General features: G+C 46.9%; 1 protein-coding gene and 1 non-coding gene across 5 annotated transcripts in view; both read right to left on the reverse strand.

Moving 5' to 3' along the window:
• The window catches only part of INSC (INSC spindle orientation adaptor protein), a 126,738-nt gene that overhangs the window by 63,762 nt on the left and 42,835 nt on the right, over positions 1–20,141 (reverse strand). For all 4 annotated transcript variants that reach the window (XM_046014273.1, XM_046014276.1, XM_046014274.1 and 1 more), the window contains 3 exons: positions 8,008–8,353; positions 6,970–7,022; positions 5,712–5,835 (listed from right to left, as the gene is read on the reverse strand). In XM_046014273.1, the coding sequence (XP_045870229.1) occupies positions 5,712–5,835; positions 6,970–7,022; positions 8,008–8,353 (523 nt within the window). The remainder of the gene's footprint in view (positions 1–5,711; positions 5,836–6,969; positions 7,023–8,007; positions 8,354–20,141) is intronic.
• LOC123950124 lies at positions 16,158–16,264 on the reverse strand. The gene has a single exon (XR_006820128.1). It is a non-coding gene; the product is annotated as a U6 spliceosomal RNA (small nuclear RNA).

Consider the following 20,141-nt stretch of genomic DNA (forward strand, 5'->3'; position numbering starts at 1 on the left):
AGAAAAAGCATAGAAATAATTCATGGAGGCCTATGGGTTTACGATTCAGGAATGAAGCCTTCTTCTTTGATCTCCCCAGTCTTACTGCTACTCCAAGGTTTTACACAGCAGGGCAATGTACCATAACATTTGGGATGGGTGGGAGTATGTCCTTCTTTTGGAAAGTAATAGAAGGGATGTTAGAACTGCATATTATTGGGAGGATCATTTTGGGAAAGAAACAAAAATTAAAGATCTGGGCATTGATTTCCTTAAAAGTATATATGCTTGCATTTCTTCTGGTAAATCTTTGAGAACCTGGAGAATGCAATGCCTTTGAAGTGGTTTGGAAACTTCTAGCCTAAGTCACTTCAAGCAGCCCAAATCAATGCAGCCAGGGTGACAGAAAGACAGTGTTTAGAGGAGAGCTAGAAGTTAAGAAATGTTGAAAATGCTGGATGGGAACATATGCAAACCAGGCAAGTCACTGGGAAGAGATTCTAAGTGCCTGACTTTGCAGGAAGAAGTAAACATATCAAATGCCCTTCTATAAAGAAGGAGACATTTTTTCCCATATATAGTAAACATCATGCCACAGTTAACCTAGGGTGGATGCTTACCCCCAGTGAATGAATTTCCACAAAAGCTTGTGGACGATGGACACCTGAGATAAACGGATGTCCCATCAAGATGCTGCCCATTCCCAACCCTCTTTCGTTCAGCTGCAGGTAAGTATTTGTTAAGGCCTTCAGCAACCCTAAGACAGAGTCCCAGCATGAAATATTGCATGGAATTCCTGCCTTAGGGACCAAGGACTGGTCTGTTCTAACTTTCTGTGAGTGCAGGGGTAGTGCTATTATACTATTGCGTATCCAAGGTATGAACTCTTCCAAGTATGGCTGGGAAAGACCAGTACAAACTGAGAAGCCTGGAAGGAACCCCTCCCATTGCTGGAGAGACAGCCCAGACTGTAGCTTCCCAAGAAAACATGACCACACACACAATGGAATGAGACCCTTCTGGCTAAGATGAGCACAGTAAGTAGATGAGAGAGAATTATATTAACCTAAGTACTTGGGACTTTGAATTATTCCCACAGGTAAAGGGATGTGGGTTTTTGTTTGTTTGTTTGATATGTTTTCTTTTTGTTTTTGTTTTTCATGCTGCTTTTTATTGTTGCAGTTGGTTTTTTTTTTTAAACCTTTTTCTTTAACTTTATTTTCTCTCTGGGAACTTTACAATGAGACACACTATTTCTAAATTTTGGACATCTTTATATTTCTCATCTGGCAAGTACAGATTACCTTTATGTTACAATTTAGTTGCATTTCAGCCTCTGATTACCTATACAGGCCAACATAGCTGAGCTGAGAGTGGGAAATAGGACAGGAAAGCAAATTTTGAGCTTTAGTTACAAAACCTCCTAGAGCTAACTTAATGGATCTAATATCATGAGTCATTTCCAAGCCTTCTGGGAGCAGAGTGTAAATTTCCCACTATGATTCCAGAAGGATCTACAAAGAAGGAGGGGTTGTTATTTGGAAGAATGGCTTCATGAAGGTGGGAAATATCTTTCCCACTGGCAGCTGACCTCCTCCCCCAAGGTGCTCAGCCACACTCCCTCCTGACCACAGCCCAGCGGATAAGGCCACTGAGACAGTAGGACAGAAACTATCACTACTAAGGGGCAGTACTTGGTCCCCACTACTCCTGTTCCCTAGGTAGGGATTTCAGCAACACACCCCTGCTAGCGTCACTCCCTACCGTTTTAGGTCACCCTACTGAGAAGGTAGGGATGAGTTCGTGAGTTTGGGAAGAAGGAACTGATGGCAGTCAGCTCGGCACCTGTCTCTCTTAGGAAGTGTCCCTCAGGTCTGAGTTCTGTCACAAGTTAGGTGCTTGTCCCTCAGGTGAGGCCTGAAGCTGACCAGCTTTGCCTAGGACAGGGAGGGGAAATCTAGCTGTGAGGTAAATTTTGAACTAGTTCCTTTAGCCACAGAGCCAAAGATACATTCCCTAATCAGTTTTATTCGAATAAAGATGTTATTTTAAACTAAAATCAAAAGTAATAGATGGAATGAAAGGATAAATTAATATAACATCTACTCACATGAAGCTGAGTCAAGGAATCAAAGGTACAGTGAAGAGTCAATTTATTCAATAGAGTCCCCTTTATTTTAGAGTAAATCAATTTTTATAAGTTAAGTCTTCTCTTCCCTCCCACATAGCTAATCCTTTATTCCCAGATAGATTAATCATCAATGTTCATTAATTTCCTATCAGTGGCTCCTGACATTTTAACTTTAATTTCTTCCATATCCGCCAAATAGTTAAATTATCTTAATACACAATTCATTAGGTGACCGGGGGCTCTTTTAGCAAAGCGTGCTGCGAGCTTCTCTTAAGGCAGAGCAAGCCTTGATTGAAGAAAGCAGCTCACTGAGTCAGAAAAGGCCACTGGTTCCTCATGGGTCCTTTCATTTAATCCTAATGACAACCCACTGCAGACATGACGACAGGAAGTAACTGACCCAGGTCTGCATATCCAGTAAGTAGCACTGGCGGGATGTGAACCCTGATATGCCTCCAGACTCCATGCTCAGGCCCCTGCCCCACCAACCCCACATCATAGAATCCCATTCTACCAAGATTGGAAGAGACCTTGGAACTCATTCATCCCCTGACAGTGTCCTCCAAGCTTAGCTTGGCCTGTTAAAGGACGGCACTTCCAAACACCGCCGCCTGCAGGACAGCCCTGTCGTTTCACAAACCCCTCTCTACATAGAACCTCCTCTAGTTTTGACGGCTGACCTGAGCACCTTCTTGCATTCGGGGTCCCCAAACACAGAACGCTGGAAATGACAGAGTGTCCACCTCTGAACAAAACATTCTCTGTTCCTTCACCTACTCCCACAGACCTTGATCTTCTGCCTCTCTCCCACCCTTTCAGGAGCCTCCTCAGAGTACCGCCATTGCCAGTGATGCGTCTGGGGTCTGGACCTGGACGTGACATTCCAGGATGGAGCAGACCAGTACAAAGTAGTGCTAGATTGCTGCTGCCCTATCGTAAGCATTGTTCTACCATAGATTATTTTTGTGCAAGGTGGGGATAGAGGAGGTGGCAAGGCTCTGCTTGAGAACTTTCCAAGGACAAAAAATGTTTTGACCAAATTGCATTTCCTGAAACACCAGCATCCCAGAATAAGTGATCAGGTGCTTTAAGAAGAAAAAAGATTTGCCATGACTATGTAAGTTTGGAACTTAGTATTCAGTCTTTATTGAGTGCCTACTGTAGCAGAGGTACTACCCTGGTCACCAGAGTTATACCCATGAACAAAACAAACCCAAATCCTTGTCTATGGGAGCTACAGATCAGACAAGAAATACTATGAATGTGTGAAGATCTTTTAGAAGACTCCCAGTGCAGAGCACATCATAGGGGAAATTCCGAAGCAAGAACACAGGCTTAAGTCCCTTTATGTCAAGAGACCTCAAATACAGGATCCTCGTATAATTATTAACATCCTAGGGAACGTACTGGTCACCAGTTTAAGAAACACATGCTTACAACACTGAACACAGATCACCTTGCCGTCAGCCAATGTATCTCCTTATGTCACTGCCATCTGTATGGAAACACACACACACACACACAACTAAAGATCAGCCAAAATGTATGAAGAGCACGGCAAGCCCCAACAATAGGAGGGTGTATTAGACACCATGGTGCTCACGGGGAGGAAAGGGGGGCATATTGGAAAGCTAAGGAATATGCAGAGGAATGCAGGGCAGACAAGGGGAGGAAGGCCAATGTGGGACCAAATTTTTTTTAAGATTTTATGTATTTATTTGTCAGACAGAAAGAGCACAAGCAGGGAGAGCAGCAGGCACAGGGAGAAGTAGGCTCCCCACTGGACAAGGAGCCCAATGTGGGACTCGATCCCAGGACCCCAGGTTCTGACCTGAGCTGAAGGCAGAGGCTTAACTGACTGAGCCACTTGGGCTGGTGGAGGGTGGGGAGTGCAAACTCTAAGAGAGGAGCAGCTGATCCAGCTCAGCTCCCAGGCCAAGCATCAGTGACCCAGGTGGCCAGACCTGGGGATGGGCAGGATTTAGCTGGGGATGCAAAAGGACCCAGAGCAGGAATTCCACTGCAAACAAGATCAGGATGAGGGAAAAACCAGAATAGGCCCAGAAACTCCAGGAAACCACCTACATAGCCCACAAGGTCCAGGCAGACTCCTTGGCAGCCCAGGGCACTCTCCCCAGGATTCTGACCTAGACCATGCACTCTACCCCTTTGACTCCCGGTTAGACTACTTACAAACCCAACTGACTTCTGTTTATAATTCAACATTACTCTTCAAGTTTAGCCCTTTTTGTTGAACCTGATAGTTCCAGGAGAAAGGGCACAAAAGTCACATAAAAAGCATCGTCAGCACCGGCAGTCCTCCTCAAAAATACCTCCAGGCTCCCCTCGTCCCCATGACTATCTTCAATATTCTCATTCTTGGCTCCCTTGGCTTTTTCACCCACTTCAGCCCCATGTCCCACAGGGTCCTCTGGGACTTGAGAGCTCAGTGTGGGACACTGGCCCCAGCTTCAGCCACTACTCGCCCGGACATGCACAGGTCAGCATTTGCATGTCAACTCCAAGGACAGCCCCAGCAGCCCACCCCTTGGCCCTTCCTTCCTTCATCCCAGGCTCCTGGGACAGAGCGGCCTCTGCAGATCTCTGGGGTAGGGAGGATGAGAAAGCCTGGGGCCAGACGCACTGACCAAGCAGGTGAACCAGCCTGTACCCTGTGGAAAATGAGCCGGACAAATAAGAAGGAGAAAAAGGAAAGCTCCGGGCTCTGTGGAAAGGCTGAGTCTGGAGAGAAGCTGATAGGGGAAGAGACTTGCTATTTGTGGAAGGCTTTTATTTGGTGGTGGGAAAAGAATGGCAAATATGTAACACAATATTTCTGTAACTATAAATAACACGTAAATACCTTTCATAATGAAAACCTTATGGAATCTGCTTTTCTGGGAGGCTTTTAAAATAGGAAAAGGCAACGGAGGGAAATCACATATATTTAACCCACACTGTGTTGTTTGCTTAATCCTCTCACTTTTCTTCTGGGGAAGGTTTTCACTTTGTAGGTGAAGAAAATGAGGCCTTTGAGACGTTACGGAACTTGATCAAGTTCTCGCAGTGAGCCATGGTTTGAAAGCAGATCTGGTTCCAAAGCCCTCATTCTTTCTAGAACCAGACACGAGCCTGCCTAGAGGCAGGGGCTAGACTCTATGACCTTTCTAGATTCTTTTCTCTTGCCAGATTTCTGGACTTGGCTTGTTCCCCACAGCTGCCTCAAGTCTTTCAGGACAATACAGATCTGTTGTGTGTACTGTAGACAATACAACAGAGATTTAAGGTAGTAGGGACAATACTGAGAGAGCAGCTGGGAAATGCTTCTGCCATGGCCTCATGTGACCTTAGGTAAGTCTCTTTCCTCTCTAGGCTCCAGTTCTCACATCTAGAATATGCTCCACTGGGCTAACTTGGGAAGCCTCGAGCTCTAACAGTCCTGTTTGCTAGGTGCTGGGGTTCATTTTGGTAGCCTGAGGATGTGCCCCAAGAAAGGCATATCAGAGCTTCCCCCAGCCTGGCCCGGTAGCTCGGCCCCACCCCCACTCCCACCCCAGGAGTCCACGCGAGCGCCCCCGTCCATAGCCCAGGCTGCACCGACCTGCACCTCCCGGGTCAGTGCCAGCTCCAGCAGCTGGCCGAAGTGCTGGCCCAGCGTGCTCAAGGTCTCACTCACACAGGCCTTCATCGACTTCAGGACATGCTCATTCTCAACCTGAAGGCACCTGGAGAAAAGAAATCACGGCGTGGGCCCCCAGGATGGGCAGGTATTCAGCCCAGAGCCATTGCAGGGGCCAGATCTGGGCCCGCTGCAGGCTTGCGGGTGGTGCGAGGGGCCTAGGGGGACGTCATCAGCTCCAGGGGAGTCAGAGATGGAATATTTCACAACCAGCTCATCCTCTGGCCTCCTAGTGTTCAGAGAAGTGCTGGTCAAGATGGGAGCTAACAGTCCACGTCACTAGGAAGAAAGGCCAGCAGCCAGGGGTCAGACCCATTCCTCTGGGCTCCTCCCTGAGAGAACCCACCATCGCTGCACCAGGGTCTAGGGGTGGGGGTGGGAGCTGCAAGGGGGAGGTTGCTGGTGTTGCCAGGTCGGCTGGTGCGTGGTAATACTCAAGACCCTAGAAGAAATGGCCATCTACAGTGGTTGTCTACAGAAAAGAGCCTTGAAAATTTTCTCCCCAGGTGGGAAGAACAGGAGGTGGATGAGGTTTAAATATACCCCGAGGGCCTGAGAATGTTCTACTGGAAGGCCAAAGACCCCACAAGGGTCCTAAGGGAGACCAAGTCCCATGTTTCTCTTACAGGGCATGGGGGCTGGAGAGAGTAAGGACAGTGGGTGTGTATACATGTGAGGCTGAGCGTCTGTATGCGTCTGGGTGTAAACATGTACATGCTGATGTGTGTGAGATACAGAGAAGAGGGTGTGAGTGTATTTCTGTGAATATATGAGTGTATGTTTATATATCTATGTACAGGCAAGTGTGTCTGTCAGATCCTTGCCTATGTGTCTGTGGGTATAGGCTGTGAGTGTCTGCTTTCACTTTGTCTTGACTTTGGGGATCAGGTTGGGGGGGGTTCCCAAAGCTACAGAAAACCTTTTCCTTTTTACTAACCCTCAATAATCCTCTTTTTTCCTGTGCCTGGGCCTCTCCTCTTTTACATTCTCTCTAGGGCCTGAAAATGGGCAGAAAAGCCCAAAGGAGTCTTTCAAGGTTGCTGATGAAAGTCAGCAAAAGGAAGCTTCCAGACCACCACCAGCCCCCCACCCCACTCCCCCTTTCCCCCTGGAAGAAGATACCAGCCCCTTCCCCTGACTGAGGACAGGCTGTCCAGTCTCATCCAGCAGCCAGGCTTACCTCTCTGTGATTGCCGAGAGCTCTGAGCATTTCTCCATTAAGAGTTTCTCAATCTGTGGTAAAAACAGAAGAAAGTTCATTCAATTCAGCAAGCACTGGTTGAGGACCGACTACTGCGTGGGGCTCTCTGGGGTATAAAGATGAAGAATCAAATCATCTGATTTTGGAATCATGCCCATCAACGATAACACAGTGTTGTATGGATGGCAAGACACCATCATCAGCTTCTTTGCGAGCTCGAAAAAGAAAACCAAGCACTTAGTTGTGCTGCAGGATCTGAGAAGCTTCTGAGAGGAAGGGGCATTTGGGCTGGGCTGCAGAGGATGAATAGAAGTTTGCTGTTTGTGAAGTGGAGCAAGGAAAAGGGTAAAGCAGTAAGCTGGGAAGTGAATACCAGAAGAAAGAAAAACAATGACAAGGGGATTTTCAGTGCTCTGCTATGGGCTTGGAAAAGAAGATTCGAAATTGTGGGCTTCGGGATCAGAAAAACGTAGACTGAATCCTGCTTATACCATTCATTGCATAACTTTGGGCAAGTTCCTTAGGCTCTCTGAGTTTCTGTTTCCTCATCAATACAGTGAGGACTTCACACTAGCTAATATTTTTCAGTAACTGTTTTTAATGTTTCATTACATGTAAATAACATGAAAAAGTACTATTACTCATTTTGTTAATGGGATGGAACTGGAGCACAGAAAAGGTAAGTAATTTGCCAACGTCACACAGCAGAGCTGACCTTTGAACCCAGACAGTCTGGCATTAAAGTGGGTGCACTGCTCCCCTGTATAGCCTCTCACAGTGGTTCTGTCTGCTTTGCATGTATTGCAGGTTAAATGGGATGGGTGAGTGAAAACACCTAGCTCAATGCCCAGGACATGGTAGGTACTCATTAAAGGTCCTTACTATCTTCTCTGCTCTTTGGAAGAGGAGGGAGGTGCTGGAGCAGGAAAAGTTCAACCTCCAAGCACTTCAGACCCATGCCTCTAGAAGGCATCCCCCTTGCGAACGCCTGCCCGCACCCACCCCGGGGCAGCTGACCTGGCCCATCTCCTGTGAGGAGCTCCTGCTGACAGCACTGTACTCGCTGACCATGGAGCGGGCATGGCAGGCCAGACGCACACTCATGCTGTGCACACGCGCCCAGCGGTCCTGGGCCAGCTTCTGCCCGATCCTGCGCAGCTCAGTGCTGATGACCCAGCCCCTCTTGAGAAGCAGCTGCAGGGGGTCTCCGGGGCCAGGGCCGCCAGCCAGGATGAGGTCACTCTGAGCATCTTCCTCCAGGCTGATGGGCTTTGCCTGCAGGACGCACATGCACTCACACTCCGTCATGAGCTTCAGGTCCTCCATCCAGCGTTGGACCGAGTCTGCCTGCATCAGGTGCAGCCTGCAGCCGGGGAACAGCACCACAGTGACTGTCAGCACCCCACGATTTCCAGAGGTTTCCCTTTCAGGCCATCTGATGTTTATGAAACCCCTGCTATAGGCTCATCACTGTTTCTTGCGCTCACTTCCCTTACCCCTCTTATCTTCTGTTATCTCAACTCATAGATAATAAGAGGGAGGCCCAGAAGTTTTGGAAGCAGATGACCAGACAAGCAACAGGCCATGAAGTCAGGCTCATTAGCAGACTGTATTTACAAGAAAAAGAAAACAGAGGAGCCTAATTATTGAATACTGGTTATGTCACTAGGAGCTACGGTCGGCTGTGTGGTTACCGAATGTGAACCTTTTTAAAATTTATTTTATTAATGAAAGCATTTTTAAACATGCTTTCACAAAGAGTGGCCCAAGACTAACATGGTTAGAAAGGGGACAAAGAGAATACAAGAGCCTCTGATCATCATGTTCTAGAGATAGAGAGCTGAAGCAGACTGACCTAAGAGCTTCCAAGAGGGAGGAAAGGAAATAGACCCTCGCTCACTGACTCATTTACTCCATGAACACTGCAGAAGCCAGCTGTCATTTTCGTCCTTCTAGCATCCTTCCTCCTTTTCCCTTCAATCGCAGAGGCAAGTGACCCTGCTGCCCCTTGGGGTGGCTTCTTGGCATGGGCTACTGCCGCTCCCTCCTTCCAAACACAGGGCTTGCAAGGCAGCTAAATCATGGCACCTGGGAACCAGCACTGGGCACAGAGGAAGCCTGTTGTACTGGGCAGGGAAGAGCTCTGGACCCTTGAGCAGGACCCACTCACATCCCCTTCCTCAGGTCTGGAATGGAAAGGGCCATGGAAAAGCCACATAGGGAGCAAAAGGGCATCAGCACCGCCAAACTGCCCCTGGCCTGGGCCCTTCCCGGGAGGCCTGATTAGATCCCAGACTCACCATTCTGTCACCCCCGCCAGCCCCAGCTCGCACCGAGGCATACTCCATTCTTGTCCTTTAAGATCTTTTAGAATTAGAAAGAAAGTGGGATTTCAGAAGCTGTGTTAATTAAAATCCTAGTTGATTTATCGCTTGGCCAGTAAGAGACATGGAATGACAAAACTATTGATTTCTCGAGTATCTGCGTTATTGGGGCCTGTGAGAGTCTGTGTTTGTGGATATGAACTCATTTAGGTGTCTGTCTATATTATCTGTGTGCTCGTGTCTGGGATGTCTGGCTGGGAGCTGCTGTGTCTCTACCTGCGCGAATCATCCGATGATTGCGGGTGCTTACAAGCCTTGCATCAGATAAACTCGATGACTAAGAGCAGCTGGGGTGGGCCGTGAGCGTGGGCTGCATTAAATGACTCAGTCCCAAAGTAAAGAGTACAGAAAGGGGACGGAGAACAAGTAACTTTGCAGTGGAGAAACCTGACATAACCCCATCCTACTCAAGTGATCTGAAGGAACCTCATTGCTCATCAGCCTCTGTTGACAGCGTGGGCTTTGGACAGGACGTGATGAGCAAGACTTTCTTCTCCCAAACACCGAACTTCAGTCCAATCATGCGAAAGGCCTCAGGGACTGGCTAAGGGACATTCTACAGAATACCTAATCAATACTCCTCACAAGTGCCAGTGTTCTCACCAACAAGGTCACACCAAGAAACTGTCAGAGGCCAGGGGAGACGAGGGAGACATGACGACTGACTACAGCAGGATCTCCTGGATGGAATCCTGAAACAGAAAAGAACCCTCATGGAAAACTAGTAAAAGCCAAATAAAGTCTGGAGTTTAGTTAATGCAACAGACTAATGATGCTTCCTCGGTTGTAACAAATGCACCATGCTCACAGGGGATGCTAACGATCAAGGTAATTGGGTATGTGGGTGGCGTACAGGGGCCATCTGTACTATCTTTGCAACTTTCTGTAAATCTAAAACTATTTTAAAGTTTGAATGTTTCTTTAAAGAAATGAGGTTCTGGGGAGAGAGGTAGAATCCAGCTGACAGAGCTGAGGGTTCCTTACTCCTTTATCCACAGGAAGAACTGCAATTTCCATTGTGTCTTCCCCAAACAGGAGCCCAGGCTGGAACTGGCTCTCTCTCCGGCTTTGCGTCATGAGCCTCATGGGAGGAAAACCGAGAGAATGTATCATCCTCTACTGGAGCAATCCAAGCTCCAATGGACAGGTAGGAGGAACCTAGCTAAGGAGCCAAGAGTGGAAGCTTCCTCAAAGAACCTGGAAGTGGAAGGAAAGAGGGTACCTGGTTGGGCCAGGGGACGAAAGTTGTTCTCTCAGAGGAAGGGAACGTGGCAAGCCTAGCTGGCTTCGTCTTCCAGTTGGTCCTATGATCTGCCCTGGAGCCCACCAGTGGCTGATTCCAGGCAGGCCTCCTGGACCTGCCCAGGGAGGCCCCCTTGGGCAGAGTCAGGCCCTCAGACGCCCCTCTGATGATCCTGCTCCCTCCTTAGTTGCCTGAACAGGCTTTGAACCCAAGCTTCCTGGGGATGAAACATTCTACTGTGTAAGGAAGGGCCTTGAGCCTACGAAAAGCTACTACAGACTCAGGCCAAGAAGGCTTGTTCCTTACCATGTGGAGGCACGAAGGGCTGGCTCTGTGTGGCTAAAGGAAAGCTACTGCTGCTTTTTTCCCCTTTTTCTGAAATTTTTATTGAAATAACATGTGCACATGAAGGTGAACAAATTACAACATCAAGCTGCAGTTTGATGAATTTTCATAAGGTCGACACACTCATGTATCCAGGAACCAGATATGAAACATCGCCCACATCCCGGTAGTCTCCCTGGCGCCCCCTTCTGGTCACTCCCCAACCAGGATATCCAGTATCCTGACTTTCTTAACAACATACATTAGTCTCTCTTGTAAGTTTCTTAACCTCTCTGAGCCTCAATATCTTTATCTGAAAATAAAGGTAATAATTTCAGAGAGATGAAAGAATTACATTAGATGGTGAATGTGAAGGACTTAGGACATTGCATGGCCTAAAGAAATGCTCAAAAATGTTAGTTCTCTTTGCTGTGCGTCCCCCATGGAATGCTTCAGCAGCTACAATAATTACCATCATAATGGCTAGAAGTTTCTGAGCACATGACACATGTTGAGCCCTGTGCTAAGTGCTTTACACGAATCATTTAATTTACCCCTCAAGACAAGTGTCTGAGTTAGTAGTAGTAGTATCCCCATTTTACAGATGAGGAAGCCAGGATGAGAGAGGTAAGTCACCCAGGTAGAAAGTAGTAGCTCTGACATTAAAACTTTGGTCTCTTTCACTCTTAACCTCTTAACCTCTTTGCTTTACTGCTTCCCACTCTAACAACCTTTTAAAAAACCAAAAAACAAAACAAAACACACACACACACACACACACACACACACACACAATCAAGGAGCAGAGGGCAAGATGAGACAGCCAGAACACAGGGAGACAGGAAGGACAATTTTCCCAAGCAAAGAGTTCTGGGGCTGCTTATGAGCAACAGGAGGAAGAAGGAAAGCTGGGAGCCCCTGGCTCTGCCTAAAGCTCTGGGGTACAGGGCAGACCGGAAACCCAGCTCCAGAGATGCAGCTGCTGCTTCCAGGCCAAACCCACTCCCGGCTGCCCAGCTGCCGGAGCGGCCTTCCAGGGTGACAGCCGCAGAGGCGAGGACAGACAGGGGCGCCTTCAGGAAAGCAGAATCTGGTTTTTTTTAAGAATGAGCTTAAAATAACTTCTTTTTCTAGCGATTGTTTGAATAGATACCTCCTGTTTCCCCCGTACGGAGCAAACAAGCATACTGAGAAGAGTAAACTGGGCAGGTTAGGAAGCGCAGAGATCCCCGCCTCCTCTTCACCTTGCTCAGTGACTAGGCCTCAGGCCCCATCAAGTAGGCGCAGCCCTCTTAGGTCCAAGGCCAACTCCAGTAGGGCTGGGAGGACTTCAGGAGGTTCTGACCCATCAAGGCTGGAGGGGAAAAATGAGTTGGCTGCACAAGGCATGTATCTATCTCCCACCCAGCCTGATTTTACCCAGTATGCTTTGCACCCAAGCTGCCCAAATTACAACTAAACCATTGAGATTACAACGTAATTGTGTTTGGCAATTATTATATGTGCTTCTGAAGCAAGCACTGTGTTTGGCATTTAAAAAAAAATAGGGAATTGGATTAAAAACATTTCTGAAAGCAGAGGAAAAGGGAAAATAGACAAAACACATCAGGAATAATAATTAATATTTACTGGACCCTTATAGTACCCCAAGGATTGTATAACTATCATGCATTATTTTATTCTCAGAATATCCTGATTAAGTACACACTTTCCTTGTCTCCATTTCACAGGTGAAAATACACAGGTACGGAAGACTTATATGACTTAAGAGAGCCAGGACTCCCTGCAGGCAACCTGATTCCAAAGACTGTTTACCGTACTCTACAGTTTCTCCACCTGCCTCTCTTTTCCACCAACTTCGAGATATCCTCAAAGGCAGGCATTGACCTCCCTCAGCATCGCCAGCACTCAGCACAAGGCCTGACACATGGTCGGGATCAGTAAATATATAAGCGATCAAGTAAATCAGAAATTGCCTGGGAAGCATGGATTGTAAGCCTTGCCACGCCAGCTGGAAATATTTTCTGGGCTTGTAGGGGTGTTACAAGATGAGCATGAGTGCTCTGGCCTGATACATGGGAAACCCTTGAACTCACGCAATCCTCTGTTCTGAATTACATTTCAGGAGATGTAGATTCTGTCTTTGGCTGGCGTGTCAGACAAAGGGTAGGTGAGTTCCCTGCAACGTGGTTCAAGTTTAAGAGCTGGATAAGTAACTACATTCCACAAAAGGCACCATAATAAAAACTTCTGGGTTAAATAGAAACACGTGACCTGGTGTCAGTAGAATCAGAGAAACCTTTTGTACAAGTCATTCTACAAACATTACTCGATTCCACTAAGCCATAAACTTGGGCCCTTCGCGACCACTGTCCCAATTCTCAGAACTTCCAGGCAAATGGTAAAGTATGGATATGGATACTCAATCCCGGGGCTGGAATGGGGGGCAGGGAGTGGCCAAAGGGAGATCTTAGCTCCTATGGGAAGTGCTGTCCCAATAGGACACCTGTAACAAACACAAAATATCTTCATTCAGTTCAATAAGGCTTAAAACGTTGAAGCCATGCCTGTCAGACAACCCCTACTTGACCTGATTCACTGAATCACCATCGATGTTGAGCACGCACACTCTGTGCTGGTCCCTGCCCTCAGGACACTCACCCCATCTAGGGGAGAGACAGACACAAGTAAATGTATCCCAACCTCTTTCTCATCCCAACACCATGAGCCATACACCTCAAGCATTTCCAGGAGTCCCCAGAGTTCATCTCATATACAGCTGACCCTTGAACAATGCAGGTTTGGACTGCACGGGTCCGCTTATAAGTGGATAGTGCAGTACTGTAGACATATTTTCTCTTCTTTATGATTTTCTCAGTAACGTTTTCTTTTCTCCAGTTTACTTGGTAAGAATACAGTACAGGACATACGTAACACAGAAATGATGTGTTAGTTGACTTGCTGGTATCAGTCAGGCTTCCGATCAGTAGTAAGCTATTAGTAGTTAAGTTTTGGAGTCAAGGGTGACATGTGGATTTTCCATTGTGTTGGGGGGTGGGTGCCCCTAACCCCTGTGTTGTTCAAAGGTCAAGTGTAGATCCTCCCCCAAATCTGTCATCTTTAATTCCTTTAGCACTCTTACACTGAGTATTACCCTGGCTGTTAGGTCCCACCAGGCCCACTGGCATGGCTACCTTTCCTTCCGGGGGCTCTCCTGCTGTCCGCCTCCACTAAATATCTCACGCTGATCACAGTCACCACTTCTTCTCTTGCTGCTGTGTCTTCTAGGCCCCATGGTGCCACCATCAGAGCCGGGCACACTACTGTGTGGTGGTATCATCATGTGGCTTCTGTGGGGTATCACTGTTCCCATCAGAGCATGAACTCGGGAGCTGGATTGCTTGGATTAAATCCCACATCTGCCACTTGCCACCTGCATAACTTTGGGCAAGTTATTGAATCTCTCTGTGCTTCAGTTTCCTCGTTGGTAGAAAAGAAATGAAAATATTACCCAGCCCCCAGGTTTTTGGGACTGATTAAGTGAAGAGTATATACATATACATACATATGCATCAATGCAAATATGCATATCTACTTGCTTAGAATAATGCCTGACAGGAAGTATTATACATGTCAGTTGTTATTAGAGAAGTTTCAACTAAAGCAGCTGCATCATAAGAAATTTAATTACTTCGAAGTAGAGAAATAAGGAAAATTCTGGGAAGATGGCCGTCATGACAGCAGTTTTTAAATTGCTCTAAATTCCCAGGTGAAAAACTGACAGAACAACAAAGATAATAAAACCGAAAACTTATGGATAAAATTTACAACAAAACTAGATGATAAAATATCCCCACAAAATTCAAAATACAGGCAGGTGGGGATCGACCACTTAAAGCTACAAGACCTGCTGGACATCATCTGTCCAAAGGAAGGAGGAAGCAATGGGGTGGTGTCTGAGAAATATGAGGGAGGAGAATCCCCCGCTCCATAGTCACTGGGTATTTATTGGAAATCACAGTATAACCATTCAATAGTCACTGAAACTAGGAGGGGACATGCTTCTCCATTATCAGGTGAGTGCAAGGCACCTACCAAGGATTCTAAAAACTAACCCAGCAGGAGTCCCTTCTCTAACAAACTGCCACGTGGAGAAGAAACTTCTGGAAGCACAATCAGAATTGAGCAGGACCGGGACTTCAGAGACAAAAGTGAGAGGTCCATGGAAGGGGTGGAAGCAGAGCTGGAACTCTCAGAAAGCAGATCACCTGACGTTGAACCTTACACAAAAACGAGGCTGGAGCTGTATGAATTTAGAACTGCCTTCCTGAGCCCCGCCTCCCTCTAAAAGTTCATGAAAACTAATGTCACATAAAAATAAGCAACACAAAAATAGTGAAGTCTCATTCCATGCATAATCATTTAGAAAAGAGAATAAATAACAAAATAGTATCCCTACAATGAGAAAATACCAGGAAAATGGTCTCACAAAACAGAAGGGAATGTAATATACTAGTTCAAAATGAACTTAAAATTTTTAAAAACGATGTAAGTTGTGAAAGAGAAGCACAAAACCTCAGAAAAGAGATATCTTGAGAAAAGAATTAGACATAAACAGGAAATGTCATCTTCGATACAGATTAAACAAGAAGAAAATGTGGGATAATGCCTTAAGAAAATGTCATCTTCGATACAGATTAAACAAGAAGAAAATGTGGGATAATGTCTTAAGAAAATCAAATGCAAAAAAGAAAAAAAGGTTTTAAATTTTTTAAAAAATGAAGAAAGACAAAAACAGGTTTGCAAGAAAGTGATGAAGTTTAAGGATGGGCAAAAAAGATGGAATATACATATAATAGGAGTTCCCAAGAGAGGTGCCTGGGTGGCTCAGTCGGTTGGGCATCCAACTCCTGATTTCAGCTCAGGTCTTGATCTCAGGGTCATGAGTTCAAGCCCTGCCTTGGGCTCCATGCTGGGTGTGGCGCCTACTTGAAAAAAAAAAAAGAGAAAGAGAGTTCCCTAGGGAGGAACCCAAAACACATTACAAAATGCATATGAAAAGCTATGAGCTGGGAAAATGTTCTTGGGAAAAAAATATATTGTTTCATAGTGTTACATATTCATATTGTTACATATTAAAAAGGCATACTCTACTTGAAAACACACATACAAGACATATTCTAGTAAGATTACTAGACTTCTATTTATTTATTTTTTTAAATATGGAACGCTTCACAAATTTGCATGTCATCCTTGTGCAGGGGCTGTGCTAATCTTCTCTGTATCATTCCAATTTTAGTATGTGTGCTGCCAAAGCGAGCACAAGATTATTAGATTTTTAAAAAGAAAGAAAGGAAATCCTTTGTGATTTAGAAAATAAGTGCATGTTACTTGTAAGGGATAAAAAAAATGATGCTATCATCAGTTTGTTTTGTGAGAGCAACATTTTATACTAGAAAAAAAGTAGAGTAACTTATTTAATATACTCAGAGAAATAAAATGTGAGCCAAAAACCTTATATTCAGCCAAAATGACTTTCGAGTGTGAGGTGAGAAGGAAACGAAACCGGCGCCGGGATGTTGGAGGACAGTCGTTGGAGATGGTCCTTGATCTTGGATCCTGGACGCTGATGCACACAGATGATGAATGAAAGGGACAAAGAGAACCCCCGATTTTTCACTTGAGCACAGGACCAACAGGAGAAACCAGTTCAGAAATCGGCTCAGTATGAGGCATGTTTAGCGCAGTGGGCCCATTTCTTCCTTGGGGTCCAGTCCCCCTCTCTGGACTGTCCTCATGTAGCACCTCATTTCAGAACCGGCCAGGGCTCCCAGCATCCACGTGGGGTGTGCGGCCCACACACTCCCACAAATCCCACCCTGAATGCTCAGTGTACATTTCCTGGGTGCCCCTTATGTGCGGGAACTGGTCTAGTCGCTTGGGACACACCGGTGAGCAAAACAAACATATCTCTGCCTCTCCCCCAGAACAGGGGGCAATAAATATAATAATAATAATGAATGAAAAAGGATAGAATATTGTTAAAGCAGATCATTTCTCTCCGAGTTAGAATAAGTATGGATGAGATTGTTCCTGCGGGAGGCAGGGAGGGAATTGCCATTTGAAATGAATGAATGGTCGGGCTCACGGAAGAAGTAAGGCCTGGATGAAAGCTTCCGGGTGGTGGGAGAGTCAGCCATGTTGGGGTATGGGTACAGAGCCATGCAGGCAGAGGGACCAGAGCGTGCAAAGGCCCACCTTGGGAGTATGCCTGATTTGTTTGAGAAAGGGTGGGAGATCAAGGTGGCTGGAGCAACGGAAAGAGGAGTAGGATGTGAGCTCAGCTTTAGGCTAGATCACACGAGGCCTTGGGAGCCATTGTGGGCACTCCAGGCTTGGAAGGCATCTTGTCACCAGATGTCAGCTGGGTCTGCCTAGCCCCTATACCTCTCTACAGCCCAACCTGGAAGGCTCTCTCTCACTAAGGGCTTTGTAAAAACAGCACACAGATTCATGTACAGTGACTTAACCTCACTATGCAGTGAATTGTAAACTGTTTACTAAACAGTTAATTTAAGTACAATTATTTATGCAACAAGCTATAAATAATTTACAGTGTGGTTAGGATATTAACTTCTAACCCCTCCTCACTAAGGCCCTGGTGAGGCCCCAGCCACTTTGGGGCTAGAGGAAATGTTGCTTCTCTGATCTTGTTTGAATCTTCCCATGTTTACATTGCCCTGCTTCTGATACACCCAGAAGCCCAGGCTGAGCTGTACTGGCACTAGCCTTTCTGTGCCCTGGGACTTTGCAACACTCCAGCCTGAACTGCTCCAAATCCACATGGCCAGTGTCGAGCCTTCATGACATGTGGTGTTGGCAGCTCACAGAAGTTCTGTTGCTAACTTGTAACTGACCCATGTGGGCAATCCCAGAACCAGGAAGGAGGCTTTCTCTCCTATAGCAGACTGTGCAGAATGGCTCTTGTCCCCACCTATTATGCTGGGGTTGGTCTCTTTCCCTGTGTGATCTCTGTGTTCTCAGCCATCTTTGGGGCACAACCTCTGCTCCATGCTGTTGCACTGGAAAGGGTTTTCAGATTGTTTTCCAGAAACCCCCACTTTCATAATTTACTCTTCCCACTTGGATATATGTGTCCCATAGCATTCTCTGTTCATTAAAGTGTCCAATATAACATGGTAGGAGAGAGTTAATCCTACATCGTACCACTCTAAAAAATCAATTTAAAAGAACCTAGCATCGTTCCAAGCATGCTATAAAGAAAACGTTGAGTACCTTGCACAAGCCAAGCATGTATCCAGTGCTTGCACATACAATCCCTGTTTGGATTCACAGAAATGCTATTTAGTAGCCCCATTTTACAGAGGAGGGGAAACCGAGGCTCAGAAAGGTCAATGGCAGAGCCTGGACATCCCTCCAGTTCTGCTAACTCCAAAGCCCTTATCCTCACCACCCCCTGGTCTGTTCAGGACCCCAGTGGAGTGTGTTGCTGTTTCAGAAAGCCAAGGAACAAAAATTTGGCTCCAGGTAACTGTTTCCAATTCAATAAGCCAATATGTTCATTTGACAGCTGCCCACTCTCCGATGACTCAGAGCCCATCTTGTTAACTCTGTCAAACTCAGGCATTTTAGATGCGCCCCGGGGAGAGGGGGATGCGGATTAACATTCCCTGGCCTTTCATTAACTATGGAATGACTCATTCTTAACCTCTTAAAAGGTTCCATGCATGTCTCTCGGCACTAACAGCCTACGTAGGAGAGCCGGGATGACGGTAATGACAGCAAAAACACCTGATGACACACCATCCCCCGGGCCCCCTTCCCACCTCTGCCTCTTCATAGCTACAGGCTCATGCGCACGACACTCGCCTCCCCAGAGTCCCATCCCTGACCTGCCTTCCCCCTCACTCCCAACCTCTGTCCCAGCCACGTGGAGCTCTTTCAGTCACTTCCGGCCCTCCCAGCCTTTGCACAGGCTGGCCCCCCTGTGCCCATCTCCTCTCCACCCTGCCGATGCCCATACACCCCTGAAATCTTGTCTGAATGTCTCTGCTGAAATAGGGTGCTCCGACTCCAAGGGGATCTTATGTCCCACGTGTCCCATGGGTCTGTAGCACCCCGTCTTTCCCCCACTGGGACGCCAGCTTCGATTGTTTCACGACTGGATTGATATCTGCTTCGTCCACCGGACCCAAGGGCAAGACTCACGTCTGTCACGAGCTCCCAACATGGCACCCAGCCCTGGACCTGGTGCGCTGAGGAGGCTCGGTGTCTGTGGGACTGAGCTAGGAATCAAATGGGAATAATATTAACCAGCACCGAGATGCAGCCTCACTGGCTCAGGGTGAGGGGCAAGATGAAACCCCAAATCACCACTGCCGACCTTTATAGAGGCTGGGCTTCGTGCCAGCCCTCATGCAGATAGCTCATGGATATTACCTTATCTGTGTCTTAGAATGACCCTACAAGGAGGGCAATCCCACTGCCTTGAGCTTGCAGTTGAAGAAACTGAAGTTTGGAGAGGGAAAGCAAACTATCTGACCGCCCCCAGCTCGTAAGGGGCAGAGTTGACTCTGAACTCAGCCCATCACACTCCAGACCCCACACGCTTAAGTGCTGCTCTCGGCCCTGCCCTGTCCAAATGGCATGTTTAACACTGTCAGGTAAAAATTACAATGCATTCTCACACACACAAGGTCAACGTTAGGCTGCTCTCCACCTTCAGGGCTCTCCCACAGGACCTGATGGATAGACTGAAAAGGCTTTGTCTTTCCCATTCTGTTCTCCTTCCTTTAAGGAGAGTCTTTTCATTTGCCGAAGTGGAACATTTAGGAGAAGTCACATATTGAACGTGTCCGTTGCCGTCCTGGTACCTCTGGATAGTTCTGGAAAATGCAGTTGTCAGTAGATAAATCACCACTAGTGGGTTTCCAAGACCTGGTATACACTGTGGCCAAGACTCCATAGAAGCAAAAGCCTCCCATCCCCAACCCCTAGGACCCCTTTCCTCTACCACACCCTTGCTCCACCCCCAAGCCTTAGGCTCTGGTCAAGGTTCTCTATCCCCAGTTGTGGGCAGACTCTGAGGATGAAAGATCCTTCACCTTGGGGCTCCACATGCGGAGCTGCCCTCCAAAAGGGCCCCTCGAGCAGAGGCCAGAAGTTGCCTGTCCCCATCA

Source organism: Meles meles, chromosome 8 (assembly GCF_922984935.1).
Source record: "Meles meles chromosome 8, mMelMel3.1 paternal haplotype, whole genome shotgun sequence".
Classification (NCBI taxonomy): domain Eukaryota; kingdom Metazoa; phylum Chordata; class Mammalia; order Carnivora; family Mustelidae; genus Meles; species Meles meles.